Genomic DNA, 19,701 nt, shown 5'->3' on the forward strand with positions numbered 1-19,701 from the left:
ATAAACAAGCAACTGTTACCTATAAGAGTTAGGTAAAAATCGTTTGATGATTCTCTTTTTAATCCAATTGAATTCAAAGCAATTCTTAATTAAATGGTAGATAATCAATTTAAACCGTAAAATTTTCATATTTCCCGAACAATCCAAAAGACAATCACATGCTTTAAAATAAATGTATTCTACTAATAAATATCATATCATGATTTGCACAGAAGAATATTATTAACAAGATCATTTTGAAATAACATTAAATGTGGTTTAATGTCCTACTGATCTGCACCAACTGGGCTAATGAAGACGGGCATACCAAAAGTGCGAGCTATGCGGAACAGTTTGCTCTGACAGCAGCACTATGGCAGCTTACAGATTAAATTTTTTCTGTATCATAGAGGAATTTGTTTAAAATATATCATTTTTTTGCAGTTTCAAAAACTCAGAAATTCATTTTGTATATTACACAACTGTCATCAGAGTAAAAGCAAATTTTGGTCTGAAACTTTTATTTGCTTTTGGTAAAACCATAATAATTAATAAAGTATGAGAGATATAAACATAATTTATCTTACCTCTCTATGTCACCCGAATCATCTTGTGATGATGTTTTCATACTCTGTAATAAATATGATACCATGTTAATAAACATACAAATATCTACTTTTACTTTTCTTTTATATGATATAAAAGATTTCTTCAAACAAAACACTGATCAGGAAATTTATATGGGATTTAAGGTTCACTCCATGTCATATACAAGACTGGAATCTAAAACATTGCCACTCGCCTCAATGCCGTACATTTGGATCTGAAAAGGGGTGGCATATAAGATCCTGAAAATCAGAAATGTCAACTTACGGGTGCTTCATCCCCAGGTCCAAGTACTACAGCACAGATCTTTAAATAACCTTTAGCACCAGACATTGTATCTTCTGGATCACTAAGTAACAGCCATTTATTGATCAATGCATGTTGATTTTCATCGTACACTAAACCCACATCACACTGAAATATAAAAACATACAAGTATTATACAAATTATATTAACAAATGCATATTACTGTATTTGTAACATTTAGGAGATTAGCAATCCCTATTCTTAATTTATGTGGTGGTGTTTAGCAAACAGACAAGAACCAGGGTCAATATATAAAATCCAAGATGTATGTGCACAAGGTTCTGATGACTTGTATATTTCGCAATAAGTAATTTCATTTTTAGGAATTGGGGGGGGGGAGACGGCAACACTTCCTTAAAAGAGTAACAGTGGATGGACAGGCTGGTAATTCTGTGTAGCTACTGGATCAAACGATGATGCCGGCGGATAGAGCAGACAGTAATAGACATTTAAAAATAACAGCACAACAATAAAAGGGTATTATAACCCCAAATCTTATGAAGATGAATACACCAGCTCTTATTTAACCTAAAGTCTGTTTTTGTGCTGCTGTTGTGGGGGGATTTAAATATCTAATAATTATTAATTTCATTTTTAAAGACATATTACAACTTTTGAAATTATATTTTGATATTAAATAGTTTTAATTCCATTTCATGTGTCAATCAACCATGCTGAATAAAGTTTTGTAATATGTGCTCAACACCGGCTAAATGAAACACATGTCACATGCCCGTTATATGAGATCTGGCACAAAACATGTAAACAGTTTAATTAGACACATATTCAGTTCAAGCATATATATATTGATGCATAGCTTTGACTTTTTTTATGTTTCGATTGATAGTCATTAAAAACTTACCTTAAAAGCACCAATTAAAGCATCTGACCGAAGTTTCTTTGAATTAAATACCTGGAAATACCATTCAAAATAAGACTGTTAGAAATTAGTAACAACTAGCCCCCGGATCCATTCATTTGATCTTGTATATACGTTTGTTGTTGGTGATGTCTAGGAACATATGTATATTGTGTCCTGTTCATAGGTTTTCTCATGTACCATTATAATACTATAATTATCCGACAACTGGCCTTTCACTACAGTTAATAATGCAGGATGATGTCTAATGGCAAAGGATTGAAGTTTCCTTATATGGCTACGACAAGCATTGCCAGGGAACAGGGTTCTTCCTGGACAGCGTTTTAAGCTAATCTTCATCAAAATCCAACTGTCAAGGACTATAGAGGATCTGGGTTTTCTATAGCATGTAAAGAATTATATGCAACAATTTCCTTGTTAGTCTTACTAACCCTAATAAATGGGCTTGAAAAATGAAAGGGTTCTTACTATACAAAATATCTAGCGAATGCCACAATTTGGGGCATTGCTATCAAAGGCTTCTTATCAGTGCATGCCACTTTGGGACATTGCTTTTGTGGGTCCAGTTCTGTTACTGTTCAACTGCCAAAGCATGCTTTTGAGTGGGATCCCTGTTTTACTGTGCCCAGCGAGTGAATTTCAGGGATTTCCCTGATACCATGTGGAACATCGTTTATTTAAAGATATATTATGGGAGATTTTTACAGAGAATTGGCCATTCTTGCTATAACAGTTCAAAAGTAGATGATGAAAGAAGAATATTTTGAAAATTTCAGTCAAATTACTTTATTCTGACTAGAAATTGTAGTGAAATGTGCCTTCACCGTGGCTGATCGTTTGATTGACAGGCGTTAACTCCACCTACATATCTCGATTATCAAGTAAAGTTTTCAATGGCATGCGGAAACGCTCTACAGCGGCCTCGCTAAGTACACTCTATCATTTAGCCTCGATCTAACTGACGTATTCTCATCAGGATGCGCCATATTTGAATTAATTGATAAGTGAAATCCTATTTAAATCCGAGCTGTAGCCGAGCCATCCGTGGGTCTACAGAGTTGATTTTGGGCTTGTTGTTTAAATAAAGATCTAATTTATAATTTCTATAACATCTGAAGCCTAAATTAAGACTTGCAATAATCAGATTTTGCTCTTGCATAATGTTTGTTTAAAACGGGACATAAAACACTTAAAACAACATTATTCCATGGAGTGTTTCATATAAAATTAAATGGGGGTTTAACATCCTACTTTTCTGCACCAACCGGGCTAATGAAGACAAAGCATATGCCATACAGTGTTCAATAAAGAAACTTTTTCTAGAATTTCTCTGTTTTCATCCCATCCATGACTAGACACTGTTCTTTGTTTGGCTCTCTGTCCTGAACCAGCATGGGGAAACAATACTGGAAAATCTGGAGGTACTTTCTTGTCTCACCCCGTGATTCGACTCAGCACGGTTTCATATTATAAATCTATTCTAAACTCTATACAGCTGTACCAATAGAAACCTGTGCTCTACAAACACAGACCAATCAAATAGAGAATAATAATGACAAATTACCTTAAATTCTATAAGTTCATCAAAAAGTTCTGCCGGAGAAGAATGAAAATTAAAAAAGAAAGATTCGTTCCAGAATGGACTGTTAGTTGATTTTTTAACTCTAGTCTGTTTCATTTGATTAAAACATGTGACACGTGTGACAGGTTGTATATTGGCCCCTTGTAGCTGCCGAGCCTCCAGAATCTTGATTCGAACCTGAAAAAAAAAATAGTTACAGAGTTTGTAGCTCGCTGTATACACACTGACAATAACAAATTGAAATTTGACAAGAGTTGGATGCTAACGATGATACCAGTAGTTTGCATTCATACAAACAACATAAATTGCAGATATTTTGGTGTCTTGTTGGTTATTCTAGGTTGCCAATCACAGCTCAAGTGGGAGTGGTCCAAAGATAACAGTAGACATATAAGAACCTTGCTAGAGGGTCAAAAGTCAACACGACCTGTAATCTTTGTAATAATCGTTTGAAGAAGCCATTTTTAATTCGATTGAATTCAAGCGAGGATATTAGCTACCACTGATATTTTGAATTTATCTTAATTAAATGTTCAACAACCAATTGGAGTACATTTCTGTGTCGATCAAGTTGTAGATAATTAGATCTCCCAAATATGTCAGTTTGAAACAAAGTTGAGATTTGTTCATCTTTAAAATCTCTATTAGAAATATCTATCAATCTAGTATTTACAAAGTTATGATAATTTGAAATTTCATCGATCTATGCTGTTCGCTATGCAAGAAGATGTAGCCATCTTTTATTAGTAGTGGAGAAACCTGATCGGCCTAGTTTAAATCTGATAGAATCCAAGCTGGGAGATTATCTAACATTGGTATTATGAATTTGAATTCTTAATTAAATGAGAAATTTGATATTTTAGCGAAAATTCAAATGATTCATCATGCCTTCAATGTACATGTATTTTGTTTACAAAATATGTGTACTTTATGAATGACGATCTTGTAAAGCTGTATCAGAGATAATCCTGTCAAGATGTATCAGGGATAATCCTTTCAAGATGTATCAGGGATTATAATCCTGTCAAGATGTATCGGGGATAATCCTTTCAAGATGTATCGGGGATAATCCATCAAGATGTATCAGAGAAAATCCATCAAGATGTATCGGGAATAATCCTGTCAAGATGTATCATGGAAAATCATTTTAAGATATATCAGGAAAGCATAAAACATTGTATAACAAATTGGATAAATATCGTATTTCATCATTGTAAAACAAATTGGGTTAATATATTTTTTCTCATAATTCAAATTTTACAACAATGAATCCTTAATTTCATATCACTGGATAATTTTACCCAGTATGCAATGATTGGTTCCAGAAGGTTTTTACAGTTTTGTAAACATAACCAAAGCAACCTGGATAATCTAAACTAAATACAAGTAACACCTGTTGCCAAACTTATTGTACTGTCATACACATTACAATCCTTAATATGACGAATTCTATTGATTTTGTCGTAGGAAAATTCAATTTGTTTTTATGTGGAGAATTTAAACATAATGAGATATATATCTCTACGATAAATTTCCATAGACAAAAAACACAATGTCAACCAATACGTCATGATGTAAATGGGCTATTAATAAAACATTCCGTTCACTTTGTATCTTCCAATTTTGATCATAAATAACAAATACATATCAAAAAAAATTGTTCCTCCCCCCACCCCTTAAAATCCAAAAGGACACCTTGCATTAAGCTGTTACATCTCTAAATCTCTGAAGTATCTTTTTCATTTTAGAAATTTTACTGGTGTCTGTCTATTATTTCAATATGGCCTAAGGAAAGGGAGATAAAAGCCAGAAAATCGCCCCAATTTTGTTTCACAAGCAACACTTTCCTTGTCATACCAAAGTCACTACCACTAAGAAGGGGGAACAGTGCTAGAAAACTCCTTGATATCTTAATCGAGTGTCCAGTATATATAATGACTGTTTGACCACCTTTTAAAAGTATCAAGCAATCAAACTGATTATCAACTATACACTAAGTTTCATCACTCTCTATCAGACAGAATCAAAGTTATCTTGTCCCAAAGCATCAACCAATGAAATTTCTTAACTCTGCTTAGCTTTAGTTTGAAATGTTAATCATTGAACTTAGTCAAGACATTCACCTAATGAACATCTACATCAAGTTTAAACATTCTACCTTAATCAAAACCAGAGTTGTTATGTTCCAAACTCTTGACCAATCAAATTGCTTATCGCTCCTTAGCCTAAGCAGAAAATTCGCATCATCGAACTTAGTCAGGGTAATGATATAATGAATTTATACTCGGAGTTTCATCACTCTCACTCAATTATGACTAAAGTTATTGTGCCCCAAAGCATTAACCAATCAGATTGCTTATCTCTGCTTACCATAAACAGACAATGTTTATCATCGAACTCCATCAAGGTATTCATCTAATAAACGCCTACACCAAGTTTGAACATTCTACCTAAATTAAAAGGAGAGTTATTGTGTTCCAAAGTATCGACCAATCAAATTGTTTATCGCTCTGCTTACTCTGAGCAGAAAATGCTCACTATCGAACTTAAGTCAAGGTATTGATGTGATAAAATTATACACCAAGTGTCCTCACTCTCACTTAATTAGAACTAATGTTATCATGTCCCAAAGCATCAACCAATCAATTGCTTCTCATCTTCAAACTCCATCAAGGCATTCACCTAATAAACACCTACACCAAGTTGGAACATTCTAGCTCAATAAGAAGGAAAGTTATTGTGTCCCAAAAAATGTGGCGGACAGACGAACCTATTTTAATAGTTCCCCACTTTCTTCGAAAGGCGGGAGACAAAAAGATATAGGCCTACCTGCATTTACATGTGACAGCAGATTAATATCAGTTTTTTAAGAAGTCGCCGGTTATATGCATCAGGTAGGGTATTGTTTACACAATTATGACTCTACCTTAAATTTGGGTAGATGTGCAACATCCATTTTTGCTCAGAATATCCCAAGACAAACAACATAACATGCTCTGTCAGATTTAGACGAAAAGAAGACCTAATTATTCCACTTATGAGGCCCCTCCCAATCTCCCACTCTCAAGAGTAGAGGAAGATTAAAGTTGTTTTTTTTTTTTAAAAATCCAATTAACCAAATAAGAGAATGATGATGAATGTTTAAGACTACAGTGCATGTAAGAAAGACTTATAACAGTGTCAAAAATATTATACACCTATGCAAGACACCACCTAGATCTTGAGGCTCTGGGATTCAACTGAAATTAACTCAAGTGGCCATTCTTATGCATAATGGTAAAAGGGAATAGAGATGCATAAATGAAAAGAAATACAGCAGCTCTGTAGATGAAGGGACACACCTTTGAATATGATTCAAGTCATCATTGAATAACTAACCTGAAAATCTGTAGCTTTATTAGCATTGAACATATCTCTATTTCTAATATTAAGCCTAGCATAAGCAGCCATGAGACCATCGTCAGACTCAACTTGTCCATTTTCGGTTTCATCCTTTTTCGACTCCTGTTTTTTAAGTTCTGGTTTTTCTCCTGGAGATAATGCAGGAGGAGAAGCAGGTTGTTTTTTACTAAAATTTGGTAGACTCATCATTTTGATTTACTCTGAATATCATAACATAATCTTACACAAATCAACAAATCTCTCTTTTGGTGACACTAATTTGCTATTGGAATGTCAATAAATTTAACACATTTCAGTGGAAATGTCCATCTCCTAATTTGTCATTCAATTTATTTTGAGACTTCATGCTGAATATATGTTTTGGTTCATGGTACAGTGCTATTTTTTACGGCCATTCTGAATCCTAAATGACAGTAAACATGTTTAAATTATATACACAAAAAATCCAAGTCTTTAACTGAAGTTTTTCCTTGGAGAGTTGATGATATCCTTTCTCTCTGATCTCTTGATGCTATTTTTTCTTCTTCATAGAGAATTATCAAACAAAGCCATATACTTAACCCGACAAATGAATATGTAACAAATGAAATAGCTACACATTTAATAAACATATTACTAAATACTACATGCAGCAAGTGTCTACACATCCAACCAGTTTCATCCTTCAGTACCAGTGTAGCATCCAACACAGGTTTTATAATGTCTATACCCTTACACAAATAGACACAAATTCGCTGAATGAAAAAATAGATGGATCATTTATAGATTATCCATCACATAAATTAATCCAATTGGCTATTCTGTTGAATTTTCTAAAATAATTCTCAGCATTCCAAGATATTTAGTCGAAAGACAATTCCACAGAGAATTAATCCAAAATGAAAAAAAAAGATTACTCAATCCACAAAATTTTTTACACGTGTTAGAACACAAGAATTGCTCCTCAAAATAGATCCATAATAACTAAACAAGGCATATAGACAGCTTGTACAATATATAACGTAAACTACATATAAATGTCCAATCCAGGATCTAAATATAAAATATAAATTAAATTTCCATCAAATAAGAGTTTGAAATAACCCATACACCTGTTGCAAGAGCACACAACTACATCCTAGAGACAAAGAAAGCTATTTCAAAAAGTCCAACATACTTTGTACTGTATGTACATGTACTATCGTCAAACTATATCGACTATAAATATATATAAGCATTAAAATCTATAAATATTCATAATACAGTACTAACAAACTCATCTCTTATTGCCTTATGATAACATTGTAATGTCAATAGAAGTATAATCAATTGATGCATTTCTATTTGAAACTGTAATAAATTTACAATGAATAGAACACATAGAATTAAATTAAACACATCGTACAATAGAAACAAATCATTGAATACATAAATACATAAACTAATATAGTCAATTTATTATAATCATCACCAAACGGTGTTCTATTATTGACATGGTGTTGTCTATTGTGTTGAAAACCTTGTTCAATATATCAGTCCATTTAAACACTTTCCATGGATATAGTTGGAGACATCAGAATACAAGACCAAGCAATAGTTCCTTACACAGTTTGAGTTTGGCATAAAAGACAAGGTTGTCAAGAAAGGTGCTAGAAATGACCAGCACAACTGTTGTAGCGACAAGGGCAATAAAGAAAACTGCAGTGATAACTTATCTCAAGAACAATCCTACTCTGATGCTACTAAAAACTACCTGTGGTAAACCTGTACATGATAACAATGGAAAAATCAGCATCACAACTACACATATAGAAAGTCGACTTGTGAGCATGAGGAAGATGACCTGGTATCAATTACTAAAGATGACAGTCAAAGAGCAATATTCTAAAATCAATATCCAATAACACCTGGTCCAGACAACATACCACCAGAGGCTCTGAATGCAGATGTCAGATCTCTGCCAACATCTCACTTGACCTACAAGATGGGTACTCTTCATCGCTACTATATTAAGGCAATTATGGGACTAAAACATAATATGGTATATCTTTATTCGTTTGAGTATGGGGGTCTTTTAGTCGGATGATACCAGCAATCTAGAGAAAACCCTTAAGAAAACCATAACACTTATGACAGACCTTACAATCTAAAGAACATGCAATAAACAGCAATCAAACAGAACTCTAGTCATTGAAACTTTTCATATTTGTCAAAAGATGTTATGTTTAGTGGACTCGTTAAACATATCCAGGCTCAAGAATTTTTTTATTTAAACCACTGCATGAGCTGGTGACTTTATCATTTACTCAGAAGCTTTTGGCTTCTGAAATCCTAGTAAGGCGTTCAACCCATTTTCATTTCATTTGTTCTGAAATCCAAACTGTCTCTACAGTTAGCTTTAAGTAGGGATGAGTGTTGTGCAAGAGGCAGGGTATTATGACTTTTGCTAGAATACCTGATATTATATTTGACTTGAAAATTTCATGTAGTTAACTAATTTTTTTTTTTTTTTGGGGGGGGGGGGGGTATCTTTTTTAACTCAAATAACTTTTGAAGATGTATTGAATTAAATGGGATTTAAGGACTCGTCAAGTCAACAATTCAGTCAACAATTTTTATTTCAATATTTATATGTGTAATGTTCGAGTTAGAATTTTGCCTGGGATTCGAACCTGGGACATTCTAGTTGGATGTCTAGTGCCAATAGCAACCGACGATCCATGACCCCCTTGTGCAGATGTACAAAACTGTTCAAATTTTAACTTGCTAGCTAAGATTTTAAATAACTTATTGACAGGGCAGTTTTTTCAGTATATCACCTCCTGCAGGCCCAGTCCCGGTTGTGGGATTGTTAGGCTTAATTTAGGGAGTCTTTGTGTGCTGTCACCTTTGACACTTGCTAATTGTCACAGCAACACTTCATCTGCATTTTCTGCCCCACCCACACTACCCCCCTGAAAATCCTTGATCTGTCCCTGTCACATTTTATGGATGTAAAGGTATAATTCTATTGGTACCAATGTCTTGATATTATCTCCTGTTTATTGTAAACTGACTCTCACAGAAGAGTAAATGGTATTTGTCAATCTAGACTCTTTCCATATTTGTGCACCTGTACATACGATTAAACACACCTACATGGATATAAGTATGTATATGTTGTGATTAAATGTTGTTGGTCTCCAGTGCAAAGCTTGTCAATTATCAAATCAATAAGTTCCCAGCTGTTACTTTATCAGTTTAATGTGGTTAACTTAATTCTAACAGTTTCTATTCAATATATACCCAAACTTTCTGTAGGCAGTCAATCAATAGCCGGTCTTTCGAAATTATTAAAAAAAAACATTTGTTTAAATCAAATGCGGCATGAAACAAACGCGCAGAATCGTCAATATTATTCAAGCACTAAAAGTAAAGAATGGGATTTAAAGTTCACTCATTATATAGCAAGCAGATTAATTTGGGACTAACAAATGGTACATGTATATTTCTAAAGTTTGTGTGCAGGTGTACACTAAGAAAACAATCTGGGTTAGACAGATGATCCTCCTCCTTGTCATGTACAAACCCCAAAATCGGACCCCAGACATGCATACACAAAAACACATATTTATGGAAAAAACAGCTTCTTATTTATTTGGGCGACGTTTCGAAGAGTATTCTCTCAATGTTATCAAGCTAATACAGTAATACAAAAATTATGAGGTCAATATATACAAAAAAAAATACAAGAACAATTCATAAAACCATACATGACAACAGGTAGCTGTTTTTTCTATAAGTATGTGTTTTTGTGTATTGCTCTATCTAGTTACTAAATGCCTTTAAAATATTATCAGACATGCAAAGATAAAAGGCCATATATATATGGTGATAGAGTAATTAGTGGTATTATAACTTGGATCAATTTTAGTAAAAAAGGTGATGTCAACTATATATGGTACCTGTTGACTATATGAAAAGCTGTACAGTTATAGCCAAATTTCTGTTGATCTTTGCACTAATTTTCATATTGAGAATGATTAAATTTTTAAAGAATGTCCTGTGAAGGCAACCAATTATTACTCGATTCTGTTTTGTTTTTACACATCAAAAATTAAACAGAAATGTATATTTTCTTGAAAGAAAAAAGTATGGAAATTATCTACCAATTTTTCAGGAGAACACAATCTGATTAAAACAGACATGTTTTGTACGGAACTGTGGGTAATCCACTAGTAACATCAAAGCTGATTAGTTAATCAAATGTCTGACATCATAGGGTAAAAAGCTGCTCGTATGATCTCTGACGTGACCTATTCCAACAACCGGTCAGCTCTTCATGTAGTGTAGGCCATCGAAAGTATAAAAAAAACGAAATGAAATATAGATCTGTGTTTTAATCTGATTCTGGAGAACAATGATGTCATTCGTTTATTAAAGATACATTATGGGAGATTCGATAACGAGTTGGCAGTTCTCACTATAATAATTAAAAACTAGATAACGTAAAGGCAATTTGCTGAAAATTTCATTCAAATTGATCCACTATGAACCGAGAACTAAGGAATAAAATTTCTGTCTAGCCTCGGTCATCATTACTAAAGTCAGTACGTTAAACAGCATAGTCTCGATTATCCATTTAATCGAGAAGGAAAGTTATGCAGTAAATCTGATCACAATCCACTTAAGATCGCAGGCTAGCGATGCCATCTAGAGTTGATTATGGTCTGGATAAGTTAATTAATGTCTAATTAATAATTTAGATAACATTTCAGGCCTAAAGAAAGACCTGCAATAGACAGATTTAGCTCTTGCATAATTTATGTTTAAAGAAAACAGGAAATTAAACTTACTTGAAAATCTTGAGGTTTGTTTGAAAGACTTGATCTTGTTTTCTTGCGCTTGCCCATTTTACGTTTCTTTTTTCTCTTCGATACTCCAGGACCACCACCACCATCCCCCTGGTCACCTGCTGCTTCTTCTTCATCTTCTTCTGAATCATCGTCATCGCCCTGTTCTACGACCTGTCCTGTAATTAAATTAAGAACCAATGTTATCCCATGTTCTTTTATTTAGTGAACCCCGGGTGTTCTGAAGGAATGCAAATTGAAATGAAATTTGGTTTAACATCTTACTTCTCTGCACCAATTGGGCTATCCAAAACAAGCCTACACCATACATTATGCTATTCAGGAAATGTTGTCCTAACAGCGGTGCTATCGCCTTCTCTTATTTCTATTTTCAACAGACAAGGATGTTTAACATGCTGTCAATGGTACACAAGATCTCATCTTTTTTCATGGCAAAGGGAAAACAGTCTTGAAAATCTTAAACTTTCTTGTCCAACACTGGACTAGGGCAAAAGGACTGCAAAGAATTAAGTTAATGACCACTACAAATACTACCAATTGTTAATTAACTTTGAATCCAAGAAGGACACAAGCAGAATGGAATGATATTGGTCCCATTGGAGATAATGATGAACTAAAATTTCTTATATTTATTTCTTTGTACTGAGTTGATCATCACAATAGAAAAATGGCAAAGATTCACCACAAAATTATATGCAGTCTGAATAACAATATTCATTAAAATATTGTGTCTAAAGATTTATCAAGAGCAGTGATATCATTCATTAATAAATGAAAGAATCTTCAGAACGCAGGCTCTTAATTCATTTTTACATCAACTGGCCATAACAACTGGCTTCAGCATTTTTGGTGCATAATTATAGTGTAGTACATCATATTATGAATAATATTCATGACTGCTACAAAACAATTCTGAGAAAAGGGTCAACACTCCGTATATATTCAAAATATTTCTCAATAAATTATCTGTCTTTGTTTATTCGATAAAAATACGTCCTTAAAGTCTACATTGTTTAACTTATTTTTTTTCAGAAAAGTGATTTTTCTTTAAATTAATAGATTGATGAAGTTTCAATTCTACATATTTTGGTATAAACTGAACGAAATAGAACAATATTTGGTCCGATATTTATATTAGAGAATAATCTTTCACAATATTGTAGTGTGCAAGGGATATATATTGCGCTAAAATTATGCAATGATACTTTTAAGTCTAATATTGTTTAACTTATTTTTCTGTCACAAAAGGGCTTTTTCATTAATAAAATAATATATTTCCTATTGGAATCAAGAAACTGATTTAATTTCATTAGTTGACCAATGAAGATCAAAACATGTGGTTGCCATGCAAGATACACACCCCCATTTTGAAGGAGGTGGATAGAGAACAAAGTAAGAAATTATGGGGGTGCTCGATTGTTAGTCTAGAACGTCCCGAATTGACGGAATTGCCATCGAGTGACGTGAAATTCAGTCCTGTCACAGTTCTGTCAGGCCCGACATCGGAGGTGGTGCTAGTAGAATTGTGATGTAAATAAACACAACAAATTTGTTTCAATTGTCATGGTTGGTTGAGATATTTGCTCATGCAGTCGTCGTATGCCTTTGCCCCAAATCCTCATTTTTACTCGATTGTCACTAGTTTTGGATTTGACAGAATTCAATCGAGCATCCACAAAATGACTTTTCATACCATCAGGGGCCATAATCCAGGATGTTACTTACGGTCTGACATGCATCAATATCGAACAGAACCGCTACATGTATCTTGGGGATATAGACCTATGTTTTAAGTTCCATCAAAATCAGATAAAATTACGACCTCTAGAGAGACCACAAGCTAAAAACACGATTTTTCATACAATCAGCCATAATCTAGACAGTTACGGCCCGATATATGCCAATATCAAAATAAACTGAGATCTTTGGTATATAAACATATATTTTAAGTTTCATAAAACTGGATAAAATTGTGACCTCTAAAGGGTCCACTACCTTGATATTACATACATGTACTTTTACACTTATTTTTGTAAACTGGAGCTGCCATGGGAAGTTTTTTTCCAAATTTGAACTTACTCGTAATTCTGGTGTATAAATGCTCTTTAAAATCCAAAGAAAATTGTGACCTTTAGGTTCCACAAGCTAAAAACATGATTTTTCATACAATCGGGCCATAATATAAGAAGTGCCAGTATTGAAATGATCCAAGATCTTTAGATTATAAACATACACTTCATCAAAATCAGTCAAAAATTGTGACCTCTAGAGTGTGCACAAGCTAAAAAAAGTAATTTTTTGTACAATCAGCGGCAATAAGTTACGTTCTGATACATGCCAATACTTTTCTATGACTGAACTTACTGGCTGCTGCTGGTGCTTTTGGCGGTGTCGCAGCAGCTTCAGGTTTAGCTTCAGTTTTTGCTATTGGTTTTTCTACTACTGCAACTTTTTCAGGTTCAACCTTTACAGGATCATCACTTTGTGTTTCAGACATATTGTATTAGATCGTTTTTGGGGGTTTTTTTTTCAGTTATCAGAATATCATTTGTTCTTTAATCAAAGTAGATTCACAATTGACAATTTACACTATGTACAAAAGATGCATAAATTCCTTTTTGATGTTTAAAATGTCAGTTAATTCCAGTATCATCAATTGTATAAAATACTTTACTCTCAGCGAATCACAATGTTTGACGTGTATATAAATTAAAGATTTTTAAAAAATCAACATTACATCATTCCTGTTCTTGATGATCAAAGTAACAGCAAATAAGTAGCTTTTAATGATGACATATTTCACTGAATTTTAGATAATCAAATCAGCTTGTATAAATAAAATATTTTCAGATAACTATTTTCAAAATCAACAATAACATGCATTCCTGTTGTCGATGTTCAAGACATCATTGAATACGAGGAACACAAGATTATATCACATAAAATATTTCACCCAATTTTGGCTCTGAAATCAACTAGTTGGACACATTATATTCATAAGATGTTCAGATAACTGCTTTCAAAACCTACTTTGACGTTAATAAAACATTTCAAGAAAAGACAAAGAAGCAAACTATGTACAATCCTATTAAAAAATTCAACTGAAGAATGCATTAACATCCACCACCAATTTTTTCACCAAACAATTTTCTTAAAACTTTTCCCAACACCTTTGAAATAATTCCTTTTCACAAACTAAATACTTAAATGAATCACACAATACAATTGAATTTTCTTGAAATTTGTATGCTGGGCGTCTATTATTTGAAACAAATTGAGTTTAAACGACTTGCCATAAATCTAGAATAATTGATCGCAGTAGGTTGAAAACAGCATTAAATTTACAGATTTTATATTAAAATATGTTATGTGTTAATAACAAAATGATACTAAATAGGACGAAACTTTTTCGACTGTTCAATAAACTAATTAAGAAACAAAAGCTATTAGTAAAACTTACCCATGATATGAACACGGTAGTATAAACTAAATCTGTATCCCCTCTACACGAATAGGTGTTATTTTCATCAATCTCAACAAACTATATGTGTTAGTAATACATATTAAGAAATCAATCCAATCTGTTGCAAAGCGAATCTATTATACTTTTAAATCAATAAAATCTCATACATATACAAAAACTTTCTTCGTAGATACTTCAAAATAAAAATAAATTAACATATTTGATACAAGCACAGATAAGAGCAGAATTTAAGGTTTAAAGCTGCTGATCTTTATTTGCGTTTGACAGACAATATCTAATAGTTATGGCTTCACCTACGTTAAAATGTACTCAAAATTCATTTAAAGGGGCATTATGGGAGATTTGATAAAGAGCTAGCAATTCTCACTATCATAGTTAAAAACTAGATAATATAAAGGGAATATGCTGTAAATTGCTCCACTCTAAATCCGAGATATTAGCGATTGAACTTTAGGCCTAACCTCGATCATCATTACTAAAGTCGGTATGATAAAATACATGTCTTGATTATCCATTTTTGTGTTTAATCATCAATGAGCATTGAATAGCAGATCGGATTCAAATGTAATGGTATCGAGAGTTGATTATGGTCTTTTCATGTTAATAAATGTCTAATTAATAGTTTATATAACATTTGAGACCTAAAGAAAGACCGGCAATAGACAGATTTAACGCTTGCATGATGCTTGTTTATTCAAGAAAAGAAAAAGGAAATATTGACAGTAGATAATTTCCCAGCTTGGATTCAAGAGGCCCATCAGAAGATTTTACAATACACTAATAGATTGCACTGGACTGTTTTTATTATCTGTACTCAAAAAGATGCTGATTGTTGCTAAGTTATTAATTCATCACATCTTTGTAAATACTGAAAAGAAGTGAATCGTTTTTGGCCTGATATTCCCTTAAAGACTCAATTTCACAATATTGCAGTTTGCAGGAGATTTGAAATCATCTCAAATGATGATCAGTGTCTTTAAAAAAAGTTGTTGCGCTGTGTTACTCAAAGGAGTTTTTTCGTAATTACATGTATACCTCTGTTCTGTTCTAATACATGTATCAAATAATCAACATCAATTTATCAGAATAATATATTCAAAATTACCTTAGATTCATCTGAACAAAAATTCTGTAAAGAATTTCTAAAAATCATTTGCTAATCTCTTAATCCATTAACAGATCTCATAAACTAAATGTTAAAATATGTCAATCTCGGCAACGGCTTGGCAAAACCATCCGTAATTTAGCATACAATCTAATTTTAAAAATGCTTTCTTTTGCTGAATAGTCAAATCTAAAATCATTTATTATCAACTCGGCCATCAAAAACTTTAATTAGGTATGTAAAATCATCAAAAGAGCAGTAAAAGGTTCAATAATTTCCTTACTTAACCAAAATAATACTGTTTGGTGGGTGTTAAGTATTAACTAACAATAATATGTTTGTGAGGTGCCTTGTAGACTGTTGTGAGGATTCTATGATCTGTCCTACGTTCCACAGATAGACAATGAAGGGCAGCTGGCTCTGTTTGAAGTCCATGTCACAAGCTGCACTGTTTTGTCGATTAAATGAAACTTTTGGAGAACCAGACAGGAAATCATTAGAATAGTTTTATTGAGATATCACTAATGAAGAAACTACTGACGTGAAATGACCTGTCTCAAATTGTAAGTATGTGGTCCAAACTGAAGTGAACTTGTAGAGGAAAGTTTCCTTGGGAAACAATACCCCAACAAAATTTAAATGCTTAACACAACTGAGCAAAACAAAGAATAGAAAAGTATCATTTTATGAGAAAACATAGAAATATCTATGTAAAATCTAACAAACAAATGTGACCTACACAACAGGCAATTTCAACTTTTCACACAAATATGTAAAAGCTACAAAAAGGAAAAGATAAACAATGTACTCGGGATGGATGAAATGAAGCTAAATAGATACTACAAATATAAACAACAAAACACAATATCTTCACTTTTTACAAAATTTTAGAAAATTCCTCCAATGCAATTTCTGGAAAAAATTTGATTAGCCCAAATTTTGGGAAATATTGCAAAACTGAGCCATTTATCTACAATCTACTCAGTGACAGAAGCATTTTTACAGCTACCAAACTGAAATATGCCATTTTCAGAATAAAATAAAGGTATTCATTTGGTCTCAAAATTACTTACTTGTTTTGATCAGAAGTTAAACCATACTTCACAAAGCTAATCATTCACAATGGACACTGTATGTAGCTACTTACTATTTTCATTTTGAAGACTTTTTACATATACATGTATAAAAATTATAAATTTAACTGCATTTATTTCTAGTTTTGTCATAATTTAAATTGACTGACAGATATAATTAATTGCTGTCTGTTTCTAATGGCTAACCAAGCATTAAACATACATAATACAAGAACTAAATCTGCCTATTGCAGTTCGTTCTTCAGGCCTGAAATGTTATTCAAATTAATAATTAGATATTAATTAACTTATCCAGACCATAATCAAGACTTGATGCCATCGTTAGCCTGCGATATTTATTGGATTTGAATACATTTTGTGATGGATAATTTAATGTAAAAATGGATAATCAAGACTTGGTTTATTACCGCACTTACGTTAGTAATGATGTTGAAGGCTAGCCTAAAATTGAATCATTATTTGACTGAAATTTTCAGCATATTCTGATTTCGTTATCTATTTGTTAACTATTATAGTGAGAACTGCCAGCTCTTTATCTTATCTTGCCTAATGCCACTTTAATTAATATTAAAACATAGATTTGAAATTAAAAACAGACTAAAAAACAAATAAAAACATACGATCTGTCACTCTAAAACTTACACTAATCCTTACATTACAAAGACATCCTTTAAACTGAATAACAGACAATCATCAAATTGAAAACACAAGTACACACTATGTAATAACTAAAATCCGAAATATTTAAATAAATCCTGTTATTACTCAATTTTTAAATGAATCTAGCCATAATCAAACGTTTGAAATTAAACTAGCTGTCACCAAACATCACTACCACGATAAAGAACTCCACAAACTGGTTTCAAGATTCAAACTTCCTTTAAATATTAAAATGCACAGTTCAAACTTCATATGACCAAACTTATTTCATTTGAAAATGAACATCGTCTCAACCATCATTCACAAACCCCGTATAAAAATGTACCGTCTTCAACCAATACAGAAGCCATAATGACAGAACAATTAATAAATCATAATTTGACAAATATCAGACCAATCTGATGAATATTCAAATATAATGTAAAATGTCAGTTGTGATAAATTCCTTTGACAAACCATCTAATGAAATCGATTATATTTGGTTAGCATAAATCAGACTAACAATAATTACAATATAGTTTATCGAGAACTCTAATGTTGAGGTACACCGATTTTACCCCTTATAATACAGTAAAGTTTATCAAGAAATCTAGCTAATATTAAGGTACACTGATTACACCCCTAATAATACAGTAAAGTTTATCAAGAACTCTGATGTTGAGGTACACTGATTTCACCCCTAATAATATGGTAAAGTTTATCAAGAACTCTAATGTTGGGGTACACTGATTACACCCCTAATAATACAGTAAAGTTTATCAAGAACTCTAATGTTGAGGTACACTGATTACACCCCTAATAATACAGTAAGGTTTATCTATAACGCTAATGTTGGGATACACTGATTACACCCCTAATAATACAGTAAGTTTATCTTTAACGCTAATGTTGGGGCACACTCATTACACCCCTAATAATACAGTAAGGTTTATCTATATGTATAATGCTAAATTTGGGATCTGAGGTTGTCACCCCTTTTTAGCAAACACTACTAATAATAAAATGAGGGTTTTCTATAACACAAATGTTAGGATATATTGAGTATGGTACCTCCCCCCCCCCCCCCCCGAACTCTTATTTCACAAACACTGTATTATTTTCAGATCCTCACAATGCAGTAAGGTTTTTCTATAATGCTATTGTTAGGGTTTACTCATTGCAAACAGTTCTAATGTGTTATTTACACATCCTAAAAACCAAATAACGAATTGGCTATTAGCACTATTGTGAGTTATACTTAAATCTGCCTTACAGCACACTGCACTATAATGTGGCCCCAATGTATGTTTGTATAATAATTGTTTGACAATTGGAATTTATTGTGCTACACAGGAGCATAATTTCCCTGGAGCAGTTTCCGAATTCAATCAGTCTAAATCCATTTTATTGGGACAAACTTGTTGCATATCCCTGTCAGCCCAACAGATCTAATATATGACAATAATTATAAGCAGGCTTAACAATCCTGAAGATTATTATACAGTCATTTCAATATTTTATCCCTGAAGTAGAAACAACTAAAAACAACTAATATTACTCTAATTATATACTAGTATCTTTTTAAAGTTCAAAGTACTCAATTTTTCAAGGGCAGTGATACGTTGGCTTCAAATAAATTATTCTACATGTATTTGAGTTGGTGTCTAAACAATAAATACAGGATTAAGGAGATAACTTGCCTCTTCACATGTAATGTCACAATAATTTGTGGCACTTTTTTTCCTGGAGTTCTACATTAAATGAGAGAGTGATCATGACGTCCCCACATTA

General features: G+C 32.7%; 1 protein-coding gene across 1 annotated transcript in view; it reads right to left on the reverse strand.

Moving 5' to 3' along the window:
* The window catches only part of LOC126815120 (myoferlin), a 52,752-nt gene that overhangs the window by 13,298 nt on the left and 19,753 nt on the right, over positions 1-19,701 (reverse strand). The window contains exons 6-10 of the mRNA XM_050540660.2: positions 11,571-11,746; positions 3,337-3,531; positions 1,755-1,805; positions 853-999; positions 567-610 (exon numbers count right to left, since the gene is read on the reverse strand). Coding sequence (XP_050396617.2) covers positions 567-610; positions 853-999; positions 1,755-1,805; positions 3,337-3,531; positions 11,571-11,746 — 613 coding nt within the window. The remainder of the gene's footprint in view (positions 1-566; positions 611-852; positions 1,000-1,754; positions 1,806-3,336; positions 3,532-11,570; positions 11,747-19,701) is intronic.

The sequence above is a fragment of the Patella vulgata genome, chromosome 3 (genome assembly GCF_932274485.2).
Source record: "Patella vulgata chromosome 3, xgPatVulg1.2, whole genome shotgun sequence".
Lineage (NCBI taxonomy): Eukaryota > Metazoa > Mollusca > Gastropoda > Patellidae > Patella > Patella vulgata.